This window comes from Anticarsia gemmatalis, chromosome 15, assembly GCF_050436995.1.
Source record: "Anticarsia gemmatalis isolate Benzon Research Colony breed Stoneville strain chromosome 15, ilAntGemm2 primary, whole genome shotgun sequence".
Lineage (NCBI taxonomy): Eukaryota > Metazoa > Arthropoda > Insecta > Lepidoptera > Erebidae > Anticarsia > Anticarsia gemmatalis.
Window position 1 is genome coordinate 9,460,819 of NC_134759.1, and position 26,714 is coordinate 9,487,532.

General features: G+C 36.0%; 2 protein-coding genes across 2 annotated transcripts in view; one reads left to right on the forward strand and one right to left on the reverse strand.

Moving 5' to 3' along the window:
- Positions 1-16,337, forward strand: LOC142979035 (voltage-dependent calcium channel subunit alpha-2/delta-4-like). Its single transcript, XM_076123787.1, has 25 exons — positions 1-330; positions 864-1,122; positions 1,335-1,506; positions 1,581-1,712; positions 1,929-2,218; positions 2,464-2,693; positions 3,970-4,192; positions 4,398-4,538; positions 4,838-4,930; positions 5,013-5,036; positions 5,159-5,185; positions 5,563-5,643; positions 6,253-6,327; positions 6,767-6,874; positions 6,954-7,207; positions 7,730-7,887; positions 8,806-8,943; positions 10,341-10,534; positions 11,292-11,426; positions 12,473-12,733; positions 12,846-12,942; positions 13,272-13,438; positions 14,827-14,988; positions 15,450-15,581; positions 15,890-16,337. The coding sequence occupies exons 1-25, from the start codon at positions 74-76 to the stop codon at positions 16,028-16,030; spliced, it is 3,951 nt and encodes a 1,316-aa protein (XP_075979902.1). The 5' UTR covers positions 1-73; the 3' UTR covers positions 16,031-16,337.
- LOC142979032 (uncharacterized) overlaps positions 16,328-26,714 on the reverse strand; it is a 14,671-nt gene continuing 4,284 nt past the window's right edge. Inside the window, exons 3-11 of the mRNA XM_076123783.1 lie at positions 22,417-22,563; positions 22,042-22,165; positions 21,398-21,503; positions 20,728-20,881; positions 20,177-20,407; positions 19,762-19,969; positions 19,505-19,611; positions 19,157-19,285; positions 16,328-18,993 (exon numbers count right to left, since the gene is read on the reverse strand). Of these exons, the coding sequence (XP_075979898.1) occupies positions 18,909-18,993; positions 19,157-19,285; positions 19,505-19,611; positions 19,762-19,969; positions 20,177-20,407; positions 20,728-20,881; positions 21,398-21,503; positions 22,042-22,165; positions 22,417-22,563 (1,291 nt within the window). The 3' untranslated portion in view covers positions 16,328-18,908. The remainder of the gene's footprint in view (positions 18,994-19,156; positions 19,286-19,504; positions 19,612-19,761; positions 19,970-20,176; positions 20,408-20,727; positions 20,882-21,397; positions 21,504-22,041; positions 22,166-22,416; positions 22,564-26,714) is intronic.

A 26,714-nucleotide genomic window follows, 5' to 3' on the forward strand; every position in this document is an offset into this window, starting at 1 on the left:
CGCGATCCGCCCGCCCACCACTCGCATAACACCAACACTCTATCACTTACAAACATAGTTTAACTTTACAATAATGAATACTCGACTACTATTTCTTATTATTATATTACTACCTCTCTCAAACTGTGTTAAAACGAAACCAAAAAATGCTACATCTATTGCAGATGAAAAGAAAAAGATTCTTGATCGCGAAGAAGCCCTGTCTAAGAAAGGGCCTACTAATAAAAGTGAAGTTAAACCTGTAAAGATTACTAATGTTGTTGTGCCTAAGGTTCATCCGGTGGCTGCTACGACGGCGAAAACACCTCCAGTTATGATACCGCCCGACGTGTAAGTAATACTTTAATACCTGTATTTATGTAAAATAGATTTTATAGATGCATAATGCTTTGTCATGGAAAAGTTTTCGTGGGAACTAAACGTTTACCACTCATACGATTATAAACTGAGTGCTTGTATTGTATCCTTATCATAAATGTTACGTTATAATATATTTAAACGTTAATTTGCACCTCGTAGACCTCTACGAGTGCTACGAAAAACTTAATTTCAACAACGACTAACTTAATTTCAACATTATTAGAGAGCATGTTACTAACAAAAAGGGAAAATTCATTTACAAAAATATTAGTAAAACTATTTCTAATTTTTTTGTAATACATTTATCTTAAACTATTTTTTTACAGACGGAAAAAGCTAACTGGGCCATTTACTTGATTTTTTAGGAAAATGCTTTCCATATCATAATTTGTTTTCTCTCGTATACCGATGCGTTGGTATTAGTTTAGTAGATGTCTTGGAATAAAATAAAAAGTTTTAGTTTGTAAGGCATTAAAGTATGTTTTCCACCGCATTTCTTGCAGTATACAAGAATGGGCAAGACAAATAAGTGACAATTTCTTCGAAATTGATAATCGTGTAGTGCGAAGACGGGAGTTGAGGGAGAGTTTCACAGATGTCAAGAGTAAGGAACGCAATGGAACGGCCATCGTGAACCAGATGGCAGACGCGTTAGAGGAACTGCTGGCTAGGCGCGCTCATGCTGCTGAGGAAATCATGCGAAAGGCAGAAGAGCTGGCCAAGTCAGAGCCCCCTGCCGGCTACACCTTTGATCGCAGTGTTGTTAGTACGCAAGTGACAGAGTACTTTTGAAGTTAATTTATATAAATATCCCACGTACATACATACTTAATGCATTAAATTCTGACCTTTCATAGTCAATTAACTTTATTCGGGTAAAAGCTTTGATCGAATATGTAGGTCGGATCTGATGGCTTTTGATAAACCTCTTCAAGTCTTTTATGATGTATTAAAGTTGATCAATATTTTTCAAGGAACTTGACCAAATAAAGAAGAAAATAGCGGAGCGTGATTTAGAAGATTACGAATTAGGTGCTTACTGCAGAAGTTTGCGAAAGCTACAGCTTACTGAGAGAAAACATTTTGATGCTCGAGTTTCATTGGATGCAACTAGTGTACATGTTGCACTTGAGGTTTTCGATTGTAGTAAGTAAATCACACAATAGATTATTCAGTGCCCTACAAACTGTACAAAATCACATTTGTTTCTAATATTACAGATCCGAAGGTTGTGGAGCATTTATACTGGTCAGAAGGGCTGCTACCAGTCTTTCAAAAAAACTACGCGCAAGACTCATCAATCGATTTTCAATACTTTTGTAGTGCACAGGGATTTCTCAGACATTATCCAGGCAAGTCAATAAAACTACTGCCACTACTACTATTTCGCCTGCATTGATGTCTTTCTTTTAGGCAAAGGCCTCTTCCATAGTCTCCCGGTCTTATAAATAAATTATAACGTGTAGGATGTATACATTTTCCGTAGTATTTATTTTTGGTCATATGACTAAATCATTGGCTTGATCATTCAACATAATCTTAAGAGCCAACGTTCGTAATATTTACAGCGGCATTATGGGATGACATGTTCAAACTGAAGCTGTCGCCGGACGATGCGGCGGACGTGTACGACTGCCGGCTGCGGCCGTGGTACGTGAGCGCGGGCGGCGCGCCGCGCGACGTGCTTATCCTCCTCGACGCGTCGGGCTCCATGCACAACTCCTCCAACAAACTCACCGCTGAGCAGTTCACTCTGGCACTTCTCAGCGCACTCACAGACGATGACCGCGTCAACGTCCTCCGCTTTAACGTCATCGTACAATCCCCCATCAGCTGCTTCAATGACAAACTCGTATCGGTGAGTTGTTTTGATTTTATTATTAATCACAGAAAGGAGTCACCGAATTAAGGTTAAGTACATCTTAATGCTACTCGATCGTTAGCTTCTTGGCCTAGAGAAAACATGTTTATTCTAAATCACGATAAGAAATATTGAATTAAATCAATCATCATAAACTTCAAATGATAATCGTTTCATTCACTTTCATTATGAAAAGCTAATTATTGCTTTGCCTTGTGCAATGATCGTTTAAATGATCATAGGCGAACCACGTGAACACAGCAGCTATGATGGCAGCGTTGAAAATGTACAAAATGACGAACGAAACCGCTATGGCGGACGTGCTGACATACGCAGTAGGACTACTTAAAGAGCAACGCAAAGCTAAAGATAGACCACAGGCTTGTCAACAAGCTATCGTGCTCTTGACTGATAGCTTGTACGAGAATTTCACTGGACTGATGCGGGAGCTGGACAAAGAAGGAAGTATCAGGTAAGGCTACAATATGTTGCAAATGTGTGACGTATCTATGGAAGACTCAATAAGATAGTAGAGTCTTTGATAAAACATAAAAGTTATAAAGATTGAGGAAAGAGATAATGAAGAAAAGGAGATTATTTCATTTTTAGCGCAACTAATCCGATAATATTTCATTTGTATGAGTTGTAAACTTACATGTAAACGAATGTTTATTTATTAATACTCAGAATTATGATAAAAATAAAAGTTTTAATCCGGCAAGACTTCCAATACCGTCATTAATATCAAAGTTTTCGAGAAATCACTGCACACCTTATAAATTAAACGTATTCAATCCTCTGTATTGATACATATTATTGTGATTAAGAGATAAAGGTTTTATTTGCTATTTCCGACACTGTCCTATGACTACCTACGTGCGTCTATAATTCTATTGAGATTAGATAGTGACTTAATATGAATCGGAATCTTTACAATAACATACATACACACTAATAAAAACCCTTGATACAAAAAACCCATTATACCGATTTACCGTATCGAATTAAGATCGTATCGTCTATGCTTGAGACATTAACGATATTGAAACAACTTTACCTAGGTAGCGGGATAAAGTTTATCTGTAATTCTAGACATACATTTGCTTACATTAAGCAAGAAATCAAATCGCATATTTCAACGAAAAATCTATATCTTAACAAACATTTATTATGATAACGTCTTATGTTCCGTAATTTGTAAACACACAAGGTATATGCTGACGTCAAATTAATTAGGCGCCAATGTTCAAAGAGAAAAGACCGCTTGTATTAACTGACTGAATCAGAACAAAAAAAATGCAGGATTTTTTAACTTGAAATGAAACAATCCGATTCATCTTCATCACTGAAAAGCCTTGTTTGATTTTGCCATGGAGATTTTTAACCACTTTGCTGCCAATATTTTCAAGTAACAACTGAAGGACTAATTTATGTTAAATAGTTACTAGATACAGAAGCGATACGTAAAGCACCCAGTAAAGATACGCGCTTCATGTCACGCGGGTAAAATCGCGTGATTCAACCTGCGTTTTGTTATTGAGTTTAGAATTATTTTAGATAGCCTACACTTATCTGACCTTGGGTTGTTATAAACAACACATTTTTGAAATACAATGTGTTTTGTTAAAGAATTTAAAGGGTTTTATGTTGTCCATGTGTTGATATTTCAATTAAATTAATCATCCATCTGCACATACAATAAAAGGTACCTATGATTTCCCTAACTATATAACGATTTAATTTTTTAGACTATTTACTCTATGGCTACACGATCAGTTCGGGTTAAGAGATCATACGCGGTCGTACGGCGAGTATTTGAGCTGTGACCGCGATGGGTACTTCGCGGAGATGATCACACAGAATGACGTCACGCAACAGGTGTACAAGATACTGCAGGTTATGGAAAGGCCTTTAGTAGGACAGAGGAAGAATCGACTCACTGTTTTTAGTGACGTCATTGCACATGTCGAGGTAATGACGATGATTTTTCCTTGAAATCCATAATATTCTCTAAATGTTTATTTCATTTTTGAAAAGAAAGTAAACAGCTACCGGCTCTAAAGTTTCGGCTCTACAGTAAAAAAACGCTTAAGTTCTAAGTAAACAGATTTAGATAAAACGAAATATAAGCAAAGGAGAAAGGAGTAATATACATATATTAGATTTAACATTTCAGGACCCAAGAAGAAGTGAGTTCTATTGGCAAACTAAAGAGAACACAGAACAGGCAAATAGATATAAAGAACTGATGCGGCATAAAGAGAGACTTTTGAGTAGCGAACGACTTTTAAAAGATCATATGCGTCAAGTGGAGTTGGTAAGTAAATCTAAAAAATATTGTATTGGTACAAATACACATTTTCCGTAGTAAAAGTTTAAGTTGATTATCTCTCATAAGAAGTATAAAACTTCATAGATTCAACTCTATGAAGTATCTAGTTCCAATAAAAGTTGAAGTAGCATCCTTTATCTACATACTTCGTAGAGGTTAACATGAAACTATCTTCCAAGTTACTATCATAAGACATGCTACGGAGCGTCTACGAAGTTCTACGCGTGCTCGTAGCAAATACCATTGGAAGTGAACATTGCAAACTAATCGTTTTACGTTTTTAGGACGAATACGGATACTATTATGAAGGCCAAGATTTGAACTACAGGCTGCAAATCAGTGTCGCTGTTCCAGTTTTTGACAACATAACTAGCGAAGTAAGCTTTTTGTAAAAAACATCTTAAATGCTATATTTAGACTAAATAACTCTTAAGTCTTAATATTTGTTTTTATTTCCAGAATATCACTATAAAATTGGACGAGGTGAGATTGTTTATAAACTAAATATACGTCATAAGCACTGATTACACCAGTATATCACAAATTGCGATTCAACTATCAAATTGTTTCATTATCAAACACTTATCTCGTGATATTGTTTACAGGAAAAACAAAGGAATGCTACGAGAACGGTAACGTATTATATATTTTATTCGAATTGAATGAACAGAAAACAGTTACGCTTACCTCTTCAAAATTACATCATAATTAGTTATGTTATGGTTAACTTTAGTACTATATTCTAGTAAGAAAAATGAGAAGGTAATCTAAAATGTTGTTTATTAAGCTATAGTAGTAATCTAAAGATTCCAATGATTGCCATTATTGTATCCTATCTAACAGATTGCGAACTAAATTCCATAGAAGCTTGATGACTGTTTAATATTAAAGACTTTAGTTTTATCACCTGTCGATGGATAGTACTGTAAAAATACCTCTTTCTTACGAATATTTTAACTGGTTAAACAGTTCTTAAGTATTTAATAAAGAACTATTACACTCTCTACAGTATCCCGTGAACCGGCTGTTGGGCGTTGCCGGCGTAGACATCCCCATCGATCATTTAAAATTGAGGCTACCTTATCACCAGGTAATAATCTCTATTACTTAGCACGCATTAAGATTAAATGCCTTAGCACTGACTGTCTACAAAACATATGCTTAATTACGTTCATTAACCCATTATTACTCTGACTTCTTTTATCTGCAACAAGTGAGGTTAACGCCTACTCCTTTCGCTTATATTTATACCTAAACGTAACAAAGAAGAAAACCTTAATTAACAATTATTTTCTAATCTGCCAAATTAATTAGAAATGTCCGATATTTGTATGACGTACTACACTCACACAGCTGACTCACTAAAACTTTCCAAAAACATTTCTATCTAATATTTCCTTATCAACTAAGCCGATTATTGAAAGCCCAGTTTAAGCTGTTTCCGTTAATGCGTGATATATAAAGATCGTAATGCTCTATTAATATCTGTAAATAATCTTCGGAAGAATATTTTTACACCGAGGGAAGTACCCGATAATATAAAGTAACTCGATAATTCTAGGATTAAATGATTCAATAGTAATTTAAATTAATCATTATTTTTTCATGTCCATTCACGTCTGCAACAAATAACACTGATATCAAATTAAGCCTTGTAAAACATAGATTATTACAACGTTATTGCTTGTTTTTATGTTAGATCGGTGCGGGCGGATCTCTGTTCCTTATAGATCATCGGGGCAACGTTGTTATACACGATAACTTGAAGCCTACGGTGAGTTGCATTGCACTTTGCTCGACACACATTTTACACACATATCTGTTTCTCTATACAAGTGTAAGCGTTGAGATTTTAAACTGGCGATTTAGAATGTTAGCATTAAGATAATTTGATTAACATTTAAAGCAATAAAGAAACAATTAGTATACTTCCAGACTTTTTAACGCAATTTTGAAAATGTTACACAGGCTTTCACTACAATCGATACTTCCTATAAAGTATTTACGTTTATATAAGGCTATTGGAATAATATATTACTGTCTATGATTACGACTATCGTTCAAGGTGCTATCAATTCATTCAAGGTAAAAATAACGTATCGTAGGAACTACTTATCTTTATATTCAATGCCTAAGACATATAACATTAACAAAATCAATCAATATGTTTGAAAGGAATCAAGGCCTACTCAAAAGATTTTTATGGGTTACAGTTTGACGGTGACATACTCAAACCTGGCTACAGAACAGTAGATTTTATAGACGTAGAGCAAGCTGCTGAGATCCACGAACCACGAGGCTATCCCAAAGAATGGGTGAAGGTAGTATCGTAACAAAACTTCTACCTTCTTGCTCAAGTTACCTTGAAATATCTTACCAATGTAGCTATTAAACTTTTAGTTTCGCAAAAAACTGATAATAGACAAGGAGGCTGGGAACAGGACTATGTACGCAAAAACCATCTTCGAAGATGGAATGAGAGCCATTTTGGAAATGAGAGAGTATCACTGGAAACGAATTTTGAACCATTATACAGCAGTTGTGGTACTGCCTCTATACAATCGATATCACAAAGTCCCTGAAGCAGTGTTTACTAAAGAATTGGCTCAAGAAGCATTGAAGTCCCAAACGGATTTCGTGATTCAACCGGATTGGTAAGTACTTATTTTAGATTAAATAGATTATACTATGAGTCATTGGTCATTGCGATTCTATTAAATAAGGCGATTAATATCAATCTATTAGCGATTAGTTATCTTGTCGGCAAATTACTGAACTTGAAAGGGTCGGTTTGTTGGCAGGTTTGTAGACCTAAATATTATTATGTAGTACAAAAGAAATGAAAAAAATAACAGCGTCATCTTTTCTGTTCATATTTTGTGTAGGTACGGAAATATTATAGGATAAAAGTTTAAATTGCCAATCTACTTAGTAACATTGTATCATATTTCTTGTAGTATTAGAAACTGAACTTAGTCCAAGTTTGCGGTTTTGAACCTAAACTCAAAAACTCACTCATCAAACTTTGTTTAATATAATGGTGTAAAATCCATGGCAACACAAGATCGGTTGGTACTGCTGGGTTTACGCTTAATTTGCAAATAATTACATATTTGCATATGAATTATACAGCGGGAATTATAAGATTATGTTTCTTTTATTTTATTGTTTGCCAGGTTATACTGCCGGCACATCGAGCCTCACTTTGATACGCGAGAAGCTGAAGTGCGGCACTTCATCCGTCGCCGGAGCGATGAACCCAACTTTGTGATGCAGAAACTCGACCATTTCTTCTCCGCGTTCAAACCTACACTTTTGGAGAAGAATTATATGTGTAATTACTCTTCCTTATTAATGAATATATAGAAGTAATTTACCGAAAAACCCATGGAATAAATAGAGAGCGGAATAGTAGTGCTTTAGAAGTTATGCTTTTCCTACAGATTTTACGAATATGGACTCTGCTTGAGTAACGCTTCTGACCTTATGTGGGCCTGTCAAAGGCACTAGCAAGATAATTAATCATTGTAAAAAACATCACCTCCTTAACGCTTACGCCTTTATAAAAGGCCGGAACTAACATTTTCCGAGAATTATTTACTTGTATTTATTATTTTCTATAGCATATCACAAAATAGGTAGTAATTCTAAGAATTGTTACAAACAGAGGTAAATATGCTTGCTCAATTGTTGTTGAGTACAAAAAATGGTGAAACAAATAACATTCTATGATATAAGTATATAGAATGATGAAACATAAGCAATATTATTGATCCACAACCTTTTATCCCCTTATCTAAACTTTCGACGGGTGGACAGTGAGATAAAGTTTATTTCTATACCCATTATGTAGGATAATAAAAATACAGCAGGTGTACAAGTAATTAAACAAAATGTCATTTTATGATGCCGATAACTTCATGTCAAACAGTATTACAATATGTATTTTTAATAATAATAGTATGGAACCAAGTTGGCAGATAAATTATAGACGTTAGTTCCTTAAAGCTTTTCTTTATTTGCCTTTGCTTCTTCTGGTTTAAATGAGAGAAAATACCTTTGTTAAGTTCATATTAATGGTCGTTGTGCAAACTTTTAAATGGGGAACAACTTAACTCATTTTATGCAACCAATAAATAGCTCAAGTCAACCAGCAAATATGTTTTGAACTAATAGAAAGGTATACCTTCATTCTAGCAATTTCTGTAGAAAATTTCAGGAATAACGTTAATAAAATTATACTAATGTACAGGTAACGAGGAACTGATGGCACGACTGTGTAAAGAAATCATTGCGACTGAGAAGTGGGCGAGAGAGCACGAGAAACCTGGCACTGACCACGACTGTACTACCTGCAAACTTGGATCTGTTACTGCCTTTTTCGCAACAGGTGATTAGTTCAAAGTTATTACTAATTCTTCAAATACTTCACTTCAGTTATAATCTTATATTAAGTTCAGTTTAGCTAAATTAGTTTTTAGATAAAACATTCTGATATTTACTCATGAGTATAAGATTTAGTAGACGATAGTATTAGTAGACGGTTAGAACTGAATGATTATTTTGCCGAAGACGAAGTGTGTACTATCCATTCAAATAATAGTCCTTTCGGTCATCAAACATAACTGTGCAAATAAAAAGTTTTAAAAATTGTGAGTTAACATGATTTTTTTATATAAAATTGATATCAAAAAACTATTAAATATTTGCAAGATTGCCTTGGAGCTATTCATTATCAGATCGCAGACCTTCGCAATTGAAATCTAAGGTTTTTTCTTATCATATCTAAAATTTACAAACAAAAGCAATTAAAAATCATTTGCGAACTCAAGGCAAACGAGAACGTATCAGCACTTCCTACTTGAAAGATAATGTTTTTCTACAACCTATGATAGTATCGGTTCTGCAGTAATATTTGCAAATTCTCTATAGTAACTTTTCCTTACGTCTGACTGCTGATATGAAAAACTTTTAGTAAGTTCGTTCAAATCTATAAAACGTAACCGGTAGGCAGAGTTTGTTTCCATAATTCAATTATTACGAATGCCAAGTGTAATCGCTTTTGGTACAAATCAATAACAAATATTCTAATCAAAGCGACGAAATCGCAAGGTTAGGATTTCATTGTCAGGGGCGATACTCGTTATCAATGCACTGGTGATATTTATTCAATATATCTACAGATTTAGGGTTCCAACTGTATAAAATCGGGGAAATGCTCGTGTGAACCAATCTATCAATGCAAGATGATCTAGATTATAACAATCACCTTCGTTCTCGATAAGATTTTGTCGGAGATACACAGCTACTGTTATTTGATCTCCAATCGTGTTTATTATAACAATGACTGATATTGTACTATAATTATGACATTAATTACAGTGCATAATTGTTGTAACAGTCGTTTATAACAAATATTCGCACCTTTTGATCTACATGTGAAAATAGTTGAGGTACCGGTGTTGTGCTTTTTTGCCATCACTAGCATTCGAAATATATCACCCATGTAGAGTCAATTATTTTACCAACACGTATGAGAAAAGACAAACGAAATTTTGATGATATTTTATCAGTAACCTAATATATGTTGGAGGTAAAATTCAGTAACGTTGGTAAGGAACAACGCTGAAGAATTAAGGATTAAATCTGGACTGCATTAACTTTCACACAAGAGCATCACCATATTTTGTTATATTTCTGGTGTACGTATTCCAGACCTCTATATTAACCTTGAATTATCTTAATAACCCTAATGATCGTCTAAATAACATAGTATGATTGGTACAGAGAACGGTCTAACACGATGGCAACAATACCACGCGACAAGCGCGCACGCTCCTCCGCCCAACGCGTCGTGGTGGTCGCGCGGCCCCGCCGAGCCTTACTACCGCCGCGCTGCAGCTGCGTCTGACCTGCTAGTCGTACACGCTCCCGTCTCACCCATCAGGGGCTTGAGGATCAGCGAAGAAAGACCTCCAGCGGTAAGTTGAATATGACGAACATTTAAAAAAGTATATCTCTTTTAATTAGGATGACTGCCTTAACTAAGAATTGGAGGTAATAAAACTTGATTAATCCCTTTACAAATATTTGTTTCTTTTGAGATCAATGCCAAGACCCCAGATGCAAAAAGGCATACCACCGAGATTAATCTACGACCTTAATCAAAGCACCACAGAGATTGTAGGGCTTTTGTTATGCAAACGTAGTCTAGTCTAGCCTAGTCACATTGGCCATTCATTAATATATGTAATACATTTTCGATCCAAATATTGTTGTCAATCGAAATTTTCTAGGAACCAATTATAATTAATTGTTATCGTTCGATACATAATCGTGTGGTTATATCACTTCGAATAAAGATTTTATTTTCGATACCATTTTATCTAAAATGTCCCAGTATTTTCTCAGAAATTAAATAATTATGTGTAAATGACGTTAAAGGATAGATGCCAGGTTAATCCCACAAAACATTTGCTTATTGATTGTAATAAGATTAAGATAAAGGTCTCGCATTTCACCTCTGCCTATGCCATCGGGGATGACTCACGTGACCATTTTTTATTTAGGCCGAAGCAGGATTTTTCTAAACTTAGATATTATTATGTCCATCTAACGAGTTACTTGGTAAAGCGGAAAATTCTTATACTCACCAGGAACAATTGTTTCGCATAATAGCTTGGTGTCATAATAAAATATTACAAATTAATAAATCATATTTTCATGTGTTGTTATCAGTTTGGCATCAGATCAGAATGGTACACAGCTGCTCAAGTACTGGGTTCAGCGAAGGATGGTATCATCGGCGTTGCTGGCTTTCACTTCCACCCACACCACTTGAAGAACTTAGTGTCTTCTGTCACTAACTTTCCTGTAAGTATTTTATGCTTTACTAGCTGACCCGCGCAACTTGGCTTACGTCACATAAGAGAGAATGGGTCATATTTTTTCCTCGTTTTGTAACATTTTTTACTAGTACTCTGCTCGTGTTGGTCGTAGCGTGAAATTATATAGCCCATAGCCTCAATAAATAGGCTATCCAACAGTAAAAAAAATCAATTCGCACCAGTAGTTCGGGTTCGAACAAACAAACTCTTCAGCTTTATAATATTAGTATAGATTCACATCTGTAGACTTGACATCTGTTATAACCTCGATACGAAGAATATCTATGAACCATGTCTACCTATAAAGACACGCACTACTTTTTTGCGTGTTTGTTCATTCTATTATACGCTAGCAGATGTTCCTACACGAGTAGATGCAATGGTATTTATAAAGAACATTAAATATCTGGCTCAGCAAAAATCTGATAAACATACATAGTCTCGTCATGAGTCGATGTTTATATCGACAGTGATCAATATTGATATGAAAATATTAAACGCAGTTAATGTATGGTTCAAGATTTTCCCAGAACGTTTGCGATTTAATTAGCGCTAATGTATCATGTCGAGGTTAACATGATCTACTAATAAGTACAAATTAATGATTGCCAATCTTAACACGATTTGTTTCTTAATAAAAGTAGTGTTACAAGAATCAGATTGATTAAAACAGTTCCTTTCAATTAGCATAAGTGTATCACTATATCCTAGATCTGTATCTTATCGTTGCGATTTACTAAAACTTGAATTAATTTAACACATTAGTAACACGTTCTCCGGTATTCAACATTTTTATGCAGCAAAATTCAGTAATAAAGCTAGGGTTAGAAAAGTGAAAAGGTGTAAAAAAAGATTTTGAGAGCAAAGACTTCAAAATCCTTTTTTAACCTAAGGGGAAATAAGCAACTTGCAGTCATTGACTCTTTTAGCAACAAAGAAATTTATTTTTGTAACAATACCGTACCCAGTAAAATCATCAATGTTATTGGGCATATAATGCATATAGATTTACCGACTCTAGCTTTTGTACAGACAGACGAAGACACAACACCGCGATGCGACGGCGTAGTATGGTCATGCGTTTTGATCGACGAGTATGGCTGGGTACTGGCACATGATGGTAACAACTACACAGAACCTCCGGAAGACCCTCTGAGAGAACATCTCTCGACCCTACATCCCACAGCAATGGCTGCTCTTGTGAACGCTAGCGTGTTTGAAATTAATTGGCTCCATGATTATCAAGGGGTGTGCTTCCCACCTAAAGATGAAGATCTTTCTGCAGCATCCACCGTAAGTACATAAAAGTTAAACTGCCAATTTAAGGCAATCATATTGGATTCTTTCAAACTGCGACTGCATTTTTTTGGACTTAATGTGACTGCCTGTTACCGTAATTTTGCAGATAGTTCCGTCAATACTTCTAACGATATGGCGAGCAGTGGATCTAGTTTTTCGTATCACTCGAGAAATGGTGTTGCTTATTACTATCATATCCTCAAGTAAGTAACTACCTATTACAATAATTACATTTTTTTTCTTTTCCTTGCTGATCTTTTGGGCTCGTGACCTATCTTCGGGATCGTAACCCCTAAGTTAGCCCATGATTCAAGTTAGGTACGTATATTTTTCTTACAAAGGCAATTTTTTTTATTATAAGTCTATATTACTGTCCAACTGTATATTATTAAGCTAAATTAAATTAAAACAAACGAGACTACCTCCACCTATAACATAATCGTAATTTGAGTCTCTGCTTTTGATTCCCTTGAAAGAAACCACCTGAAACTGTTCAAATGCCTAAGTTCATTTTATATCGCAATTGCCTAAGGTTCGGTAGTATCGGCGGACACAGCGTTTGAGAAGCAGAAGCGTCGCAAACGTTTGTGGCGCGACTTTCAGCGTGAGAAGTACGAACGATTGTACGACGACCGCGTACTCGTCAACAGGACGAGGTTCGCGGCTTGTGATAGACAACGACCCATCTACATCTTACAGGTACATACTTACTATACATGATGCTCATAACGCTTCTGATGCTATAGTTTTTTCTAACCCGTTATCGTCACACTGCTGGGCAAGGATCTCGTTAAGAAGGGAGGGGTTAGACCTTGAGTCCACCACGCTTGCCAAGTACGTCATTATTATTAAACGAAATAATATAATATTGCGACATTCTACGTGTTAAGTAGATTACAGTAAAATGATTCATTGGTCAAAATTGTATGTGCTATTACGGCATTAATATTTTAGTGTTATCGGGCAAGGACTTTCCCTCTTCCATATCGAAATCCAAATCACTTTCCTTAACAATGCTCAGTTTATCCTTATCATTGCCTATTTGAAAATACGTTAGTTTTGAATTATAATTAACAACTAGATTTGTTTCAAACCCTTTGTTTGTATGATTGTATGTACCTACTATCAGCTGTCTCTACACATTAAAATAAACCTAATTTCTCGTACGAGACCTCTAATCTATCTACACTTATTGAACAATGAAATCAGTGCTTATCGGCATTCTTTGCAATCACATGGGTATTTGTAATCTTACAAATTGAAAGATACTAGTGATCAATAAGGCTGATTAAATAAACAGATAAATTTATAGTCTCCGTGATTTCCGTTTTAAATATTGGACTATTGGACTTATCGGACATTATTGAAATTATTTATACATACTTTAGCAACGACTAATATCTATTATAGCTGACCCGCGCAACTTCGCTTGCGTCACTTAAGATAATCATAATTTTCCCCGTGTTTGTAACATTTTTCACTGTTACTCTGCTCCTATTGGTCGTAGCGTGATGATATATAGCCTATAGCCTTCCTCGATAAATGGACTATCTAACACTGAAATAATTTTTCAAATCGGACCAGTAGTTCCCGAGATTAGCGCGTTCAAACAAACAAACAAACAAACAAACAAACAAACAAACAAACAATCAAACAAACAAACTCTTCAGCTTTATAATATTATTATTATTATTAGTATAGATAACTATAAAAATAGAATTCAAACAACAATATACGATATTATAAGCAGATACGTACACTACCTAAACTAAGTAATTTAATCAGATCTGCTTTGCGTGACTATAATTTTCGGAATTTTCAAAGGCTATACAAAGGTTCAAATTTACGGTCTTATACGAATAACATGATTGGGATAAAGGTAGCAATCCTAGAGTGCGTCAACTAAGAAGAGAACTTTGGCATCCAAAATAAAGTAACTGTATCCAAAAAAAGCACCGTCTGCTGCATAAGCCTACGAGTCACTGATTTTTCTTACTTTGAATTAGTTTACTTATGACAGCCGCGAAATACACTAAATCAGCATAATATATTAAAGACTTAGGATGACAATGAGTTATTTTTGACAGGATACTCCAAAAGCTAAAGCAGCGTTACGACGTTCGCCAAAGCCGTGCACATGGCCGCTGGTGGCGGCGCCTGTACCTCACACTAACTTGCTGCTCATCGCCGTATTCAACGCGTGTCCGTACAAGGGCGAAGGACTACCTGACCCGCTTATTAATAAAATGGTATGAACATACACCTCTCAGCGATTACATTAGATAAACAGTTATACCATACCTTCCGAGTAGGCAAGTATTACAACTGGTACATTATCTAGACTTAAACTTAACACCCGGGTTAATAGGCAATAGTATCCGACGCTTGATTTGGAATGAAGTGTAATCCCACATTGGCCTTACACGATAGGTACCTGTTGTGGAAAATATCAACAATTAATAAACCTTCAACAATCAAAAGGCATAATAGTTAAACAAGTAATCTAACCCTCTTATTCATAAAAATATATGAAGCTATGAAATGCTTATTAAGTGTTTTGTTTCTTTCCCTCCTTAACGAAATGAAAAAGAGAAAACATATTATAGTAGCTTTTTAACTAAAATAGGTTTATAGTGTGTTTATGAATAAGAGGGTTAGCATCTTGTGCTCTTCACACCTATATTTTATTAAGTACACTACGATATAACAGTTTTTGAGAACGGACGAGGAGATGCCGGGCATGAGGCAGAGCTCGGCGGGCAAGCTGGCGTGTTGGCGCAACCGCCAGCACCTCCCCGCGCGCCCCCCGCACGTGCGCTGTTACCCGCACCAGTACCACAAGGTGACGTCTTACACTTAGAACGAACACTAACCAGCGGACTACTTCTGTTAAAAATGCGAAACTAATCTAATAAACATTGAAGAGTCGACTATTTAACCCCGGTTTCTGAGGTACATGAAGCGGTAGTATATCTATTCAATAGCATTTAAACTCACATAAAAAAACGCTATTGAGCATTAGCATTGGGTATTAGCAGTTTAAACCGAAAAAAAGCCTTTATGACTCTGTTATTTTTTATACATAAGCTGTAATCCTCGATAATGGATAGAAAATCGCCCCTCTTATTTTCATTTTATAATGTTTTTCAGGAAAGTGGCTACAGACAATGCGGCCCCTGGCTTCCAGACCCGGAGCATGAAGAAGATGGCGCAGCTGTCCTAAAGATTTCTAAGTCAATACTAGTCATAGTAACAATATTGTTCGCTATCGAGTACTTCTTACCTATATAGGTAAAATTATTAAAATTTAAGAAGTTTTTGAATGCCATAACGCTTGTTAAGGTGACATAGCCCGATATGCGGATGGACCAAGAACTGCAAATAGACGAGTAACCATATTTGAACGAAAACCACAAATTATATATTAAGAAAAAATAATGCGACGCTTTGAGAAGTTCCTTTTTTTAAGTTGGATAAGAACATGCTACTTACGGCAGCTCTTGGACTGCAATCCGCATTACAAAGAGCGTCAGTTTCCGCTAAGTGCTGTCAAATATGATGATCATGAAGTAAAATAAAACACACTGCCACATTTCCATTAACTTGTTTATTTCAATTATCTGAACAGAGATATTTGGTTCGGAAATGTTTGTAATACTGATCACTGCTACTAGCAAACGACGCAGTGCGCTACGGCAACGTCGATACATAATTATATGTTAAGATAAAACTTCGATTCAATTTGTTATTGGCAAATACTTTGGAACAAGAGGAATGTACGAAAACACGCAACCTTGTTGTCCACTGTTATTTACGCTTTGTGCCAAATATCATGTTATGGTTGATGTATAATAGAATACGGGAATTAACGTGAACACGCATTTTACCTTAAAATGCCTAACGTTTCGGCGCAGATTGCACTCGCCGTGGTCGCAGGCTGACTGGGCATGTCTGACTGGTAAAATGCGTGTTCGCGTTAATTCTCGTATTCTATTATACATTAAACATGCAACGCGAGAGTTTAAAAGTTATGATCACGTTATGGTTCCTAATAAAACGAATGTTGAAAACTTTACTTGTTTTATTCACTACCTTCACTAACATAAGTGCAGTGAACAACGAGATTACGTTTCACAAATTCCCCGAAAACCTATTTTACGAGGACAATATAACACAAACAAAGAAGACAACATATTATATCTAGAGATATCTATTAAGAACTAAATTCACTATCATCGTTAGATCCATTGTACGTTAGCTAATCTTGATAAAACTATACCATAGGCCTCAAACACTTCGTTCATTCGCGCTTTGGATTTGTTAGAATAGAGCATATTGAGAGACAAACAGGTTATTGTATAGACAAATTATTTATACTCAGAAATGAATTCCGAAAATTGTAGTTTTAAAAATTTACAATAAAATTCAAGCCTCTATAGACTTAAAATAAAGTTTAGTGTTAAAATATTCGAGTAACAGGGTTAGTCGTTTCTACAGGTAGTCATTTACTCTACTGGCATTCCAACGGAACAGTTGAAGACAACAAAGTATGATCAAACAATATTGCAATAATATTCCCATAATTTTAACTCTAATATTTATACACGTGCTATTTAATACTTACAACCCTGAAAAGTCAGACTATTAAATGTTCTATTCTCTTTCATTTCAACTGTCTACGGAATTTATGATGTCACACAATATTATAAGGCGATGTTAGAGAAATGGAAATAAAATGTAATTCACTTAATTATTACTCTAAGAATCTCTTACAACTATGAATAACCTTATCTCCTCATAATTTTATTTAGACAAAAATATATAGCTACGTATTTTCATGTTACATAATAATATGAATAAATCTTTAACTTCAATTGCTTTAACTGATTCTATTAACACTATCTTTGAGCTTGAACAATTACAATGCGAATTTTAATTACTAAACCGATTAGAATGATATAGCATCACTATTTAATTTTACACGAAAATCTTTGGTGTATTAAAATGATGTTCAGACTTCCTTAACCTAGTTGCTGCGTAGAGTAATTAATGAGCATATTAATTTGAATCAATAACGTTTAACAAAAACATAATAAATTAGTGGCCAAAAAAGTATCTAAGTGTTTAAACAAAATAATTATCGAACATTTTTATTATTTCATATTTCAGAGAGCTGCTCTTTCAACGTTGTTAAGAGATGTCCGAAACAGCAGGCTATTTGTTACAGACATCTTCAAGGAAGAATAAAAAATACAATAAATGCAAGTAACAATAGTTAATATTTGTGCATATTTTCTTTATAAAGAAGAACGATTGGCTTATTATTCCTTGCTACAGAAGTATAGAAAAATGAGATATATAACAGGACACAACATTTTATTAAATAGCTAATTATGCACCAATATTAACTAATTCTTTCCAAATTTTCAGAGGTTTTTACATGTGAAGTTGTGACCACTTGTCATAAGCGCCTTTTCTTAGGTAGTAGATAAATTTGGCACTATATAACATATTAAAATATTCAAAACTAGAGAGCTTTGATTTACATCTGAACAGGATAATTCTGACATTAATTCGTGACAACACTATTAATAAAATACTGTCATTATTACATACTTATTACTATTATAAAATTATTTCTGTATCTCCATACAAGACCTAAAGTATCTCTATATCAAACAAACAACATAAAGTTTCACTTGAAAATGATAACGTCAAAACATAGTATACATAACACATAACAAATCTTTGGTATTAAACAAATAGGCAGAGTGCATTGTGCAGCAAATAAATAAAATTTCATCAACACAAGACACATTCAATGTGGCAAACATAAACCATACAATATTATATCACCGGTCTGTGATGTGCAGTTCATCAAAATAAATACTAACTTAACGGAATGTTAATAATACATTTTAGGTACGGACAACATAAACGGTAAAGTCGCTTTATAAGCAAAACAAATAAAAATATAAAGTAAAAATATTAGTCTAACACTACGTATCGAATCGATCGGCCATCTTTAAAAAAATATTGGCTCAATATATCTTAGTTCATCGAAAAGGAATAATATCTAGACGCTTTAAACGTGAACTTACTAGTAAACGGAAACGTATCGTAAATCGTTCGATCGCTGCGATATCGACACGGTACACGCGGACTGCCACTATTCCTCCTCGGACTCGGTGTCGGAGTCCGGGATCGTGTTGAACCAATTCTCCCAGTTCGACGGAGGACCCATCACGGTCCGACTGGAAAGAAATATCCTCATTAGCTACACGGATTAGTGTTTTAAAATTAGAGACATACTATACGTATAAAATAGTCTTAAACCGAAGACTTCGGTGTGTAGACTCCATTTATGGGGTGATCAAACGAAGCTTAAAGAAGTAAAGCTATGTGTGCGGTGTGCACCTCTGCTTGGTGACGGGCTGCGGCAGCGTGGCGGTGGCGGGCGGCGGCTGCGCGGGCGGCGGCGCGCGGCGCTGCAGCGTCTGCGTGCCGTCGCCGCCCTCCGCCTCCCAGCCCTCCTCCAGCACCCACCTGGGACGCAGAGAACGTTTTATGTATTGCATCGTTTTACTCAAAAAGGCAGGAAAGTAAAGTCTTTTGTTATCGCTTTCTGAATAGAATTGTATCAACACATTACTTACACATTTGTAAAAAAAAAAGCACGATGAATTGGAACATTAAGCAATTTAACAAAAACTTGTTTAAGCTAGTTTTGTACTGAATTTGTGAGTACATTAATGCAAAAATTACCTGGAGCTGCTAGCAGACTTGCAGTTTTCACACTCGCTGCGGTAATCGTCAGCGTCCTCGGTACTGCCTGGGGCCGTCGTGCCCTCGTAACTGCATACGCACGATGGCTGGAAATATATAAGTAACTTTAATATGTAACAATTTCAACTCAAATTTGATTGTATATGTAAGCCGTTCTTATGTAGTAATAACATGAAAGCTACGAGCACGTTCATGTACGGTGTACGTATACGTATAGAATGTCATATTAATCATACCTTATCGACGGTGAGCGGCAGCGTGGCGGTGTGCGCGGGCGGGGCGGGGTGCGGCGCGGGGTGCGCGGGGTGCGCGGGGTGGGGGGGGTGTGCGGGCGGCGCGGGGTCTGCGGGCCGCTCGGCGCCCACGTTGTGCTCCTCGCTGTGCGTGCGCCCGCGCCAGCTGCCGCCGCTCGGAGCCACGCTGCCCGCCAGGCGAGCTTGGGCCCTACGAGTAACAGTAAACAAATGGTGGTACATTTTGTTTTATAACCAGCTATTCACTCTACAAACACTGTTTGCTTTACGATTGTTTTGGCAAAAAGACATCTCAATTCTTAAGGTGCATCACGGCAAAACCAAAACGTTAAAGAATCTGATTCTGTCAATTGTTTTATCTTACTATGACGAGAATATTTGAGTTACGAGCACTTACGTATCATCAAGTGCCGTATCGATGTTTCTTGTGATATCATTAGCGGAGGCGAGGTTGAGGTTCCTAGGCATGCTGCGTCCGGTGTCGGCCATGTGTCTGTTGTCGCTGGGCTTGTGGAACGAGCGGCGGATCTCGTTGTGAAGCGAGCGGTCGGCGCGGTTGAACCCCGAGATGGGAGTGTCGAGGAGAGTCGTGTCTACAGCCGTCGATATACGCGGGATTGTGCGGTGACTGCAAATAAAAAACACAATTTTAGTTTATTCATATTGAAAATTGAATGTTGTATTACCAAAACCATTATTGTTTTTTAAACATGTCAAATAAGTATTTTTACATACACGTATCGAATCAATGGACTTAGTAATTTTCCAATATTAAAACAGAGTGGCTTAAATGAACGTGAAATCTTAAATACAATTGCAAATTCTGTTCTTGTTTTTTTAAAAAGATAATAGGACACCATTTGCAAAAATTGTTAATAGCTCTTTAGAGAGAATGAAAATAAGTAATTAACAATAAATTGCTCAAATAGTATAACTTTGTGTACTTACAGTGATGTGTGTATATTGTGCGTGTTAGTGTAGAAGCCGGGCACGTTGTGCGGGCGCTCGTGTTCAGGCTCTCGCTGTAGTACGGACAACAGGCCGCGGTTACTGATCGCGCCGAGAGAACCCGTCAGACGGATAGCGCTGGGAAACCCCACCACTGTGAACAAACATAAATACGTGACTTAGTATAATACTAACTTATAGAATGTACTGTCTCATGAGTGCATGGGACGAGCACAAACAAACACGCTGAACTAGTTGTATGAGCGTTTTTATGTAAAACAAAAGTTCACACCAAAGAATCCGAACAAATTTTAGGCATGACTAGCTGACTCGCGCAACTTCTCTTGCGTCACATAAGAGAGAATGGGTCATAATTTTCCCCGTTTTTGTAATTTTTTTTACTGGTACTCAGCTCGGTCGTTGCGTAATAATATATAGCCTATGGCCTTTCTCGATAAATGGGCTATCTAACACTGAAATAATTTTTCAAATTGGACCAGTAGTTCCTGAGATTAGCGCGTTCAAACAAACAAACAAACAAACAAACAAACAAACTCTTCAGCTTTATAATATTAGTATAGATGATAGTCGTGAGTTGCAACCCTGTTTGCTTAATTTAGATTCTTGGTTTCAAATAGTCTCCTTTCTTTCTTGCGTTATGATAACTTACTATTAGGTGCAAGGGGATGATGTGGCATTGAAGCTGGCTCTCTATTCTCCTGCTGATGTACTGGCTGCAGTAACGGAGCGTTGTAGCAGTTCTGTGTGTTAGCGATCTGAAAACCAAACATGTTGTTTTAGATATTTGAATATTCAGGAAAAAGACATAATATATGGTCTGCCACCGTACGCTTGACAGAATAGAATTCTAGTTCGATTGAATCAGATTCGAGATAATGTCAAATCGAACTCTTAAATTCCAAACTAGCGAATGATAGAACGTTGGTTTAAGGTGAAAATAATTGGATTGTTTGTTGTTTGATTTAGATTATTTTCTTTTTAAACTAGTGTTCAATACGTGCTCGTTTAAAATAAAAATACGATTTGACATAAACTCGAATCTGATACAATACAATCGAATCTGTCGGGAGTAAGCGCACTGTTTGGAGTTACTAAGGGAAAGAAGAGAGAAGAAAAAAGAAAAGAAAAAGGAACAGAAACTCAGAAAGGGGAGGGGTGTGACAGACGGTGAATATTGTCGTAATTCCAACAAAGGTATGAAAATCAACCATTATAAATCACAAACAATAGAAAAATAGTTCTACCCGTAACTAACAAAACAATGAGTGAGTTGCATCAATGAATGAGTGTTACCTGCGTGACGGGTCGCGGTATGTTGCCGTAAGCGTGTCCGGCGCACTGCATGGAGTCGTCGGGCCGAGCTAGCGTCTCCACTGTGGCAGGGTATGTACGGTGGTAGGACATCTCGTTAGCCATTCTGGAAAAAATAGTAATGACGTTTGAAGCTTGCTTTGACCCACTCGATGAACAGACGCTAACAGTGTCACCAATCACGAGAACAAATTCCAGTCGAATGCAATCTAATGTTTTAAGGCTTTCTGGCACCAATCACGATGAATAAAGTTTGTAGAAAATATACCAAGTGGTATTAATTTCAGTCTGAGATTACGGGAAATCTATCTATTTATAAGGTTAAATTCTGACGACCAATTCTCCAGGCAGTATTACCTGACGTTTTCCTGTCGAGTCTGCGCCACGGCCTCGTCATAAGGCGGCGGCGCCTCTCCCCGCGGCAGGTAGTTGCTGGGAGGCTTCCACGCCGCCAGAGCTGTCTCACAAGTACCGCCCATGTAACCCATACTGCCGCTTATGTACCTGTACAAAGACATCAATATTTATTAAGTCAAATATGAAGGCAACAAGAACCACTGCTATTAGTGTTCATCATCTGCACTAGCTCAAGTTATTTCCTTCTGTGTAGCTACGTAGCATATACAGCCAGGGGCCGAAACAAGTTCCATGATCAAAAGTACTGATTTTACTGACCAAAAATTCAAAAATACTGACCAAATACTGACCATTTCCAAACCTTTTTTTGGGTGAATGGTGTGAAATATAAAGCTTATTTTCAGTTATTGGCCTCCACCATCCCCATAGACAACCAGCACCGCCTTTTTATTGTCTTAATGTTCAATAGACTCCAAAAAACACAAATAAACCCTAAAAACGCCAATAAACTCCAAAAATTCTAATAAACTCCATTAAACTCCAATAAACACCAAAAACTCTAAAAAACTTCCCGTCTTACGAATATTCGATCAGGTCTTACGAATTTTCGATCAGGTCTAACGAATTTTCAATCAGGTCTAACGAATTTTCAATCAGGTCTAACGAATTTTCAATCAGGTCTAACGAATTTTCAATCAGGTCTAACGAATTTTCAATCAGGTCTAACGAATTTTCAATCAGGTCTAACGAATTTTCAATCAGGTCTAACGAATTTTCAATCAGGTCTAACGAATTTTCGATCAGGTCTAACGAATTTTCGATGAGGTCTTAAGAATTTTTTACGAGTTGAGAAGTTTTAACCCATTCCAAAAACGTGCGCAACGCCGCTAAACAAGCTTTCACTCCAAAAATATTGATTTCAAATACACTAGTCACAAAAATTAAGGGATATAAAAAAAATCAACATTTTTGGGTGATTTTCAACAAGCTGTAACTCCGAGGAAAATGGTCGTACAGAAAAAATAAAAAAAATAATTGTAGCTCCAAGTGTCTTGTTTTTAGATATGACGATGAAAATTTTTTGTCATGGCCAGGTCTGGAGAAATACTACGAAAACTACCGAAAAATTTTTTTCAAAATTTTTTTCCGTCCAAAAAATGGTCAACGGGCTTAAAAAAATATTTTTTGATTCTTTCGTTCAAAAGTTCTTTTAGAAATTTTAATCCTCTTTAATTTGCCGTATTCAAAAAGCCTGTCCGACGATTTGCCGCGGAGTTATCGTCAATCAAAGCAAACTCAATAACTCCGGAAATAATGATCGTACAGGAAATCAAAGGAGGGTTTTGAAAACTGCACAATATTCTCTATAAGAAAATGTAAACATCTTTAAGAAAAAAAAATTTTTTTTAATTGAAAACTCGGACTGAAAAAAAGACAAAATTTCGCAAAATTAAGGATATTTGGATAAAAAAGCAAATCGCAAAACGAGAGATCGTCTATCGCTGCCATAAGACACTGGTCCACTGTCTACGACCCCAATCGTGATGTGGTCATGCGCATAAGCCAATCGGGCTCGACGATGTCGTGGAGTGAGCATAGGCACGCGATTTGCTTTTTAATCGAAAAAATAAAGATTTTAGAGAGAAAAAAGAAAAATTTATTAAAAAAATGAATAAAAATCACTAAATTGCAAAATTGATTTTAGCAAAAACAAAGAATTTGAAGCTTCGGGGCACAACGAAAAAAAAATCGCGGCGCTTTGAATTTTTGAGGAATTTTAGGGGACACTTTGACGTTGAAAAATTACTGACGATATCCTTCGTTCATCCATTTTATCCAAAGTTATACCAAGTTATCCAAATATCCTTAATTTTGCGAATTTTTGTCTTTTTTTCAGTCCGAGTTTTCATTTCAAAATTTATTTTTTCTTAACCATGTTTACATTTTCTTATAGAGAATATTGTGCAGTTTTCAAAACCCTCCTTTGATTTCCTGTACGATCATTATTTCCGGAGTTATTGAATATCAAAGTCAAAAATAACTTTTTTGCTTTGATTGACGATAACTCCGCGGCAAACCGTCGTACAGGCTTTTTGAATACGGCAAATTAAAGAGAATTAAATTTTCTAAAAGAACTTTTGAACGAAAGAATCAAAAACATTTTTTTGAAGCCCGTGGACCTATTTTTAGGCGGTAAAAAATTTGGAATTTTTTTTTTCGGTAGTTTTCGTAGGATTTCTCCAGACCTGGCCATGACAAAAATTTTTCATCGTCATATCTAAAAACTAGACACTTGGAGCTACAATATTTGTTTTTTTATTTTTTCTGTACGACCATTTTCCTCTGAGTTACAGCTTGTTGAAAATCACCCAAAAATTTGTTTTTTTTTTTATATCCCTTAATTTTCGTGACAAGTTTAGATGCTATTTTTTGAGGTCATGTGATGCTTCAATATATGTGTACGTAGTAGATCATCCACATACACAGAGTATCCAAAGCAGCCCTCAGATATCATCACAGGACAAATCGAGAATGTAAGATTGGCCAACAGCAGAGGAAAACCAAAAAAATATATTGAATTTGGAAAAATACTGACAATACTGACCGATTTTCGAAAATACTGACTTTTACTGACCAGGTCCAAAAATACTGACTTTTACTGACTTTACTGACCTGTTTCGGCCCCTGTACAGCGCATGGCGAACCTTAAAAAAACTATCGCGGATGAGTACCATAGCAGTAGAAGTCAAAAATGTACCGTTTCTTCGTCCGTCCCATTGAGTGTCAGTTACAGTGTCTTCAGATGTGATTGATGGAGCACATAATATGCATTCGATAGACAAAAGCATTTTCAAATATAGACATTGCTTTTAACTGTTAATATCGTCTGTAGGTACCTACTTCAGAGAACAGTCTCATGGTCATATCAAAATCGAAAGTTGTACTTTAATTAATTGTATTGATTGACGACCATATTTACTGTATACCTTAAGCTGCGTTGTCTAAGAGGAAGTGGAGTTAATATTAACCAAAGGTAAAACAACCTTGCTGGCCTTGGAAATTTCAATAAGAAACCTAAGAAACTGGCACTTCACAAGTCAGCTATCTGGAAGTAGGACGATAGAGTAGACAGTACAATATTCTTTATCCTTCCCAGTAATGGCCAGTTACACAAGTATGTGCACACTGCATAGTATTCTTAAAAGCCCATAAGTATTGTAAACTGGGTTAGATCAACATGGACTATTCGTTTACTCTTTCAAACGGCACTGAAGAGCTCTTGCGCAAACATAACAATTTCTTCTCCAATGAATAGCACTTCTATTTTTAAGCAACTGTGCGATTCACACCATAACACTAAAAATGTACTCTGCTCTGAGTGGATTAAGATTACCTACTAGATTTTATGATTGATTTTATTTCTATGTTTATGATATTTTCTAGTATGTTCTTTGACTCATCGTTCACACTTAGAACTACGCATATAGTTGCATGATATATCTACATAAGAAGTCATAGCAAAACCCAAACCCAAGTAACTAATTTCAGGTGTCTGTCAAAGCGTAATATGATTCAAATAGGAATGTTCACGCAATATACGATGAAGTAATATGTTGACATCGTGCATCGGTCAGATAAATAAGTATGCATCATTCCATATAAGTCCAAGCGTTGTTGAATACGTGATACGCATATCCTTTACAGATACAATGTTATACATAGTTAGCAGTTAAATAAATCATTATTTTATAGCTTTCATTACAGTTTATTGACAACGACGATAACACTTTACTTAACTGCTTAAACTTAAAACAGTTATACCTACTCAACTTTTTCATCTGGCAAGAAAACAAGGATAAAGGTTTTCAAAAGAAATAAAAAATAAGGTCCCATTTTATTTCGGTAAAAAGAAGTGAAATCGTTTCCTTAACAATGTGTTAGTAGTTAGTCTGCACTAGTAAGTACTTTACCAATCCGCATTGTCAGTCGGGAAAACTTTACAGTCGAAGTCGACCAATTCTCTTTATTTATCATTGCTTACTATACTATTAAAGCTCGCAATAACTTTAACCACAGAACGATTGGAAAATTGGTTAGCGGTCAACGTGGTTAATCAGCTCAAAGACATGCATCCGCGCCTCACCACAATTCTAACAATAGACAGTATTAACAATCGCTAAATAATGCTATATATTTACAACTAGGAAAGCGTATAACTAAACAATATACTCTCATCATTCTATTGTCAATCGTGACCGGCATTATTGAACATACGTATAAACATGGCGGTAAACAAA

Bases quoted from the DNA above. Each gene is read 5' to 3' on its own strand.
- LOC142979035 (XM_076123787.1), top strand. From the start codon at position 74: ATGAATACTCGACTACTATTTCTTATTATTATATTACTACCTCTCTCA. The intron at 11,427-12,472 runs GTAAGTATTTTA...GCTTTTGTACAG, and splicing joins CTTCTGTCACTAACTTTCCT to ACAGACGAAGACACAACACC. The intron at 15,582-15,889 runs GTGACGTCTTAC...AATGTTTTTCAG, and splicing joins ACCCGCACCAGTACCACAAG to GAAAGTGGCTACAGACAATG.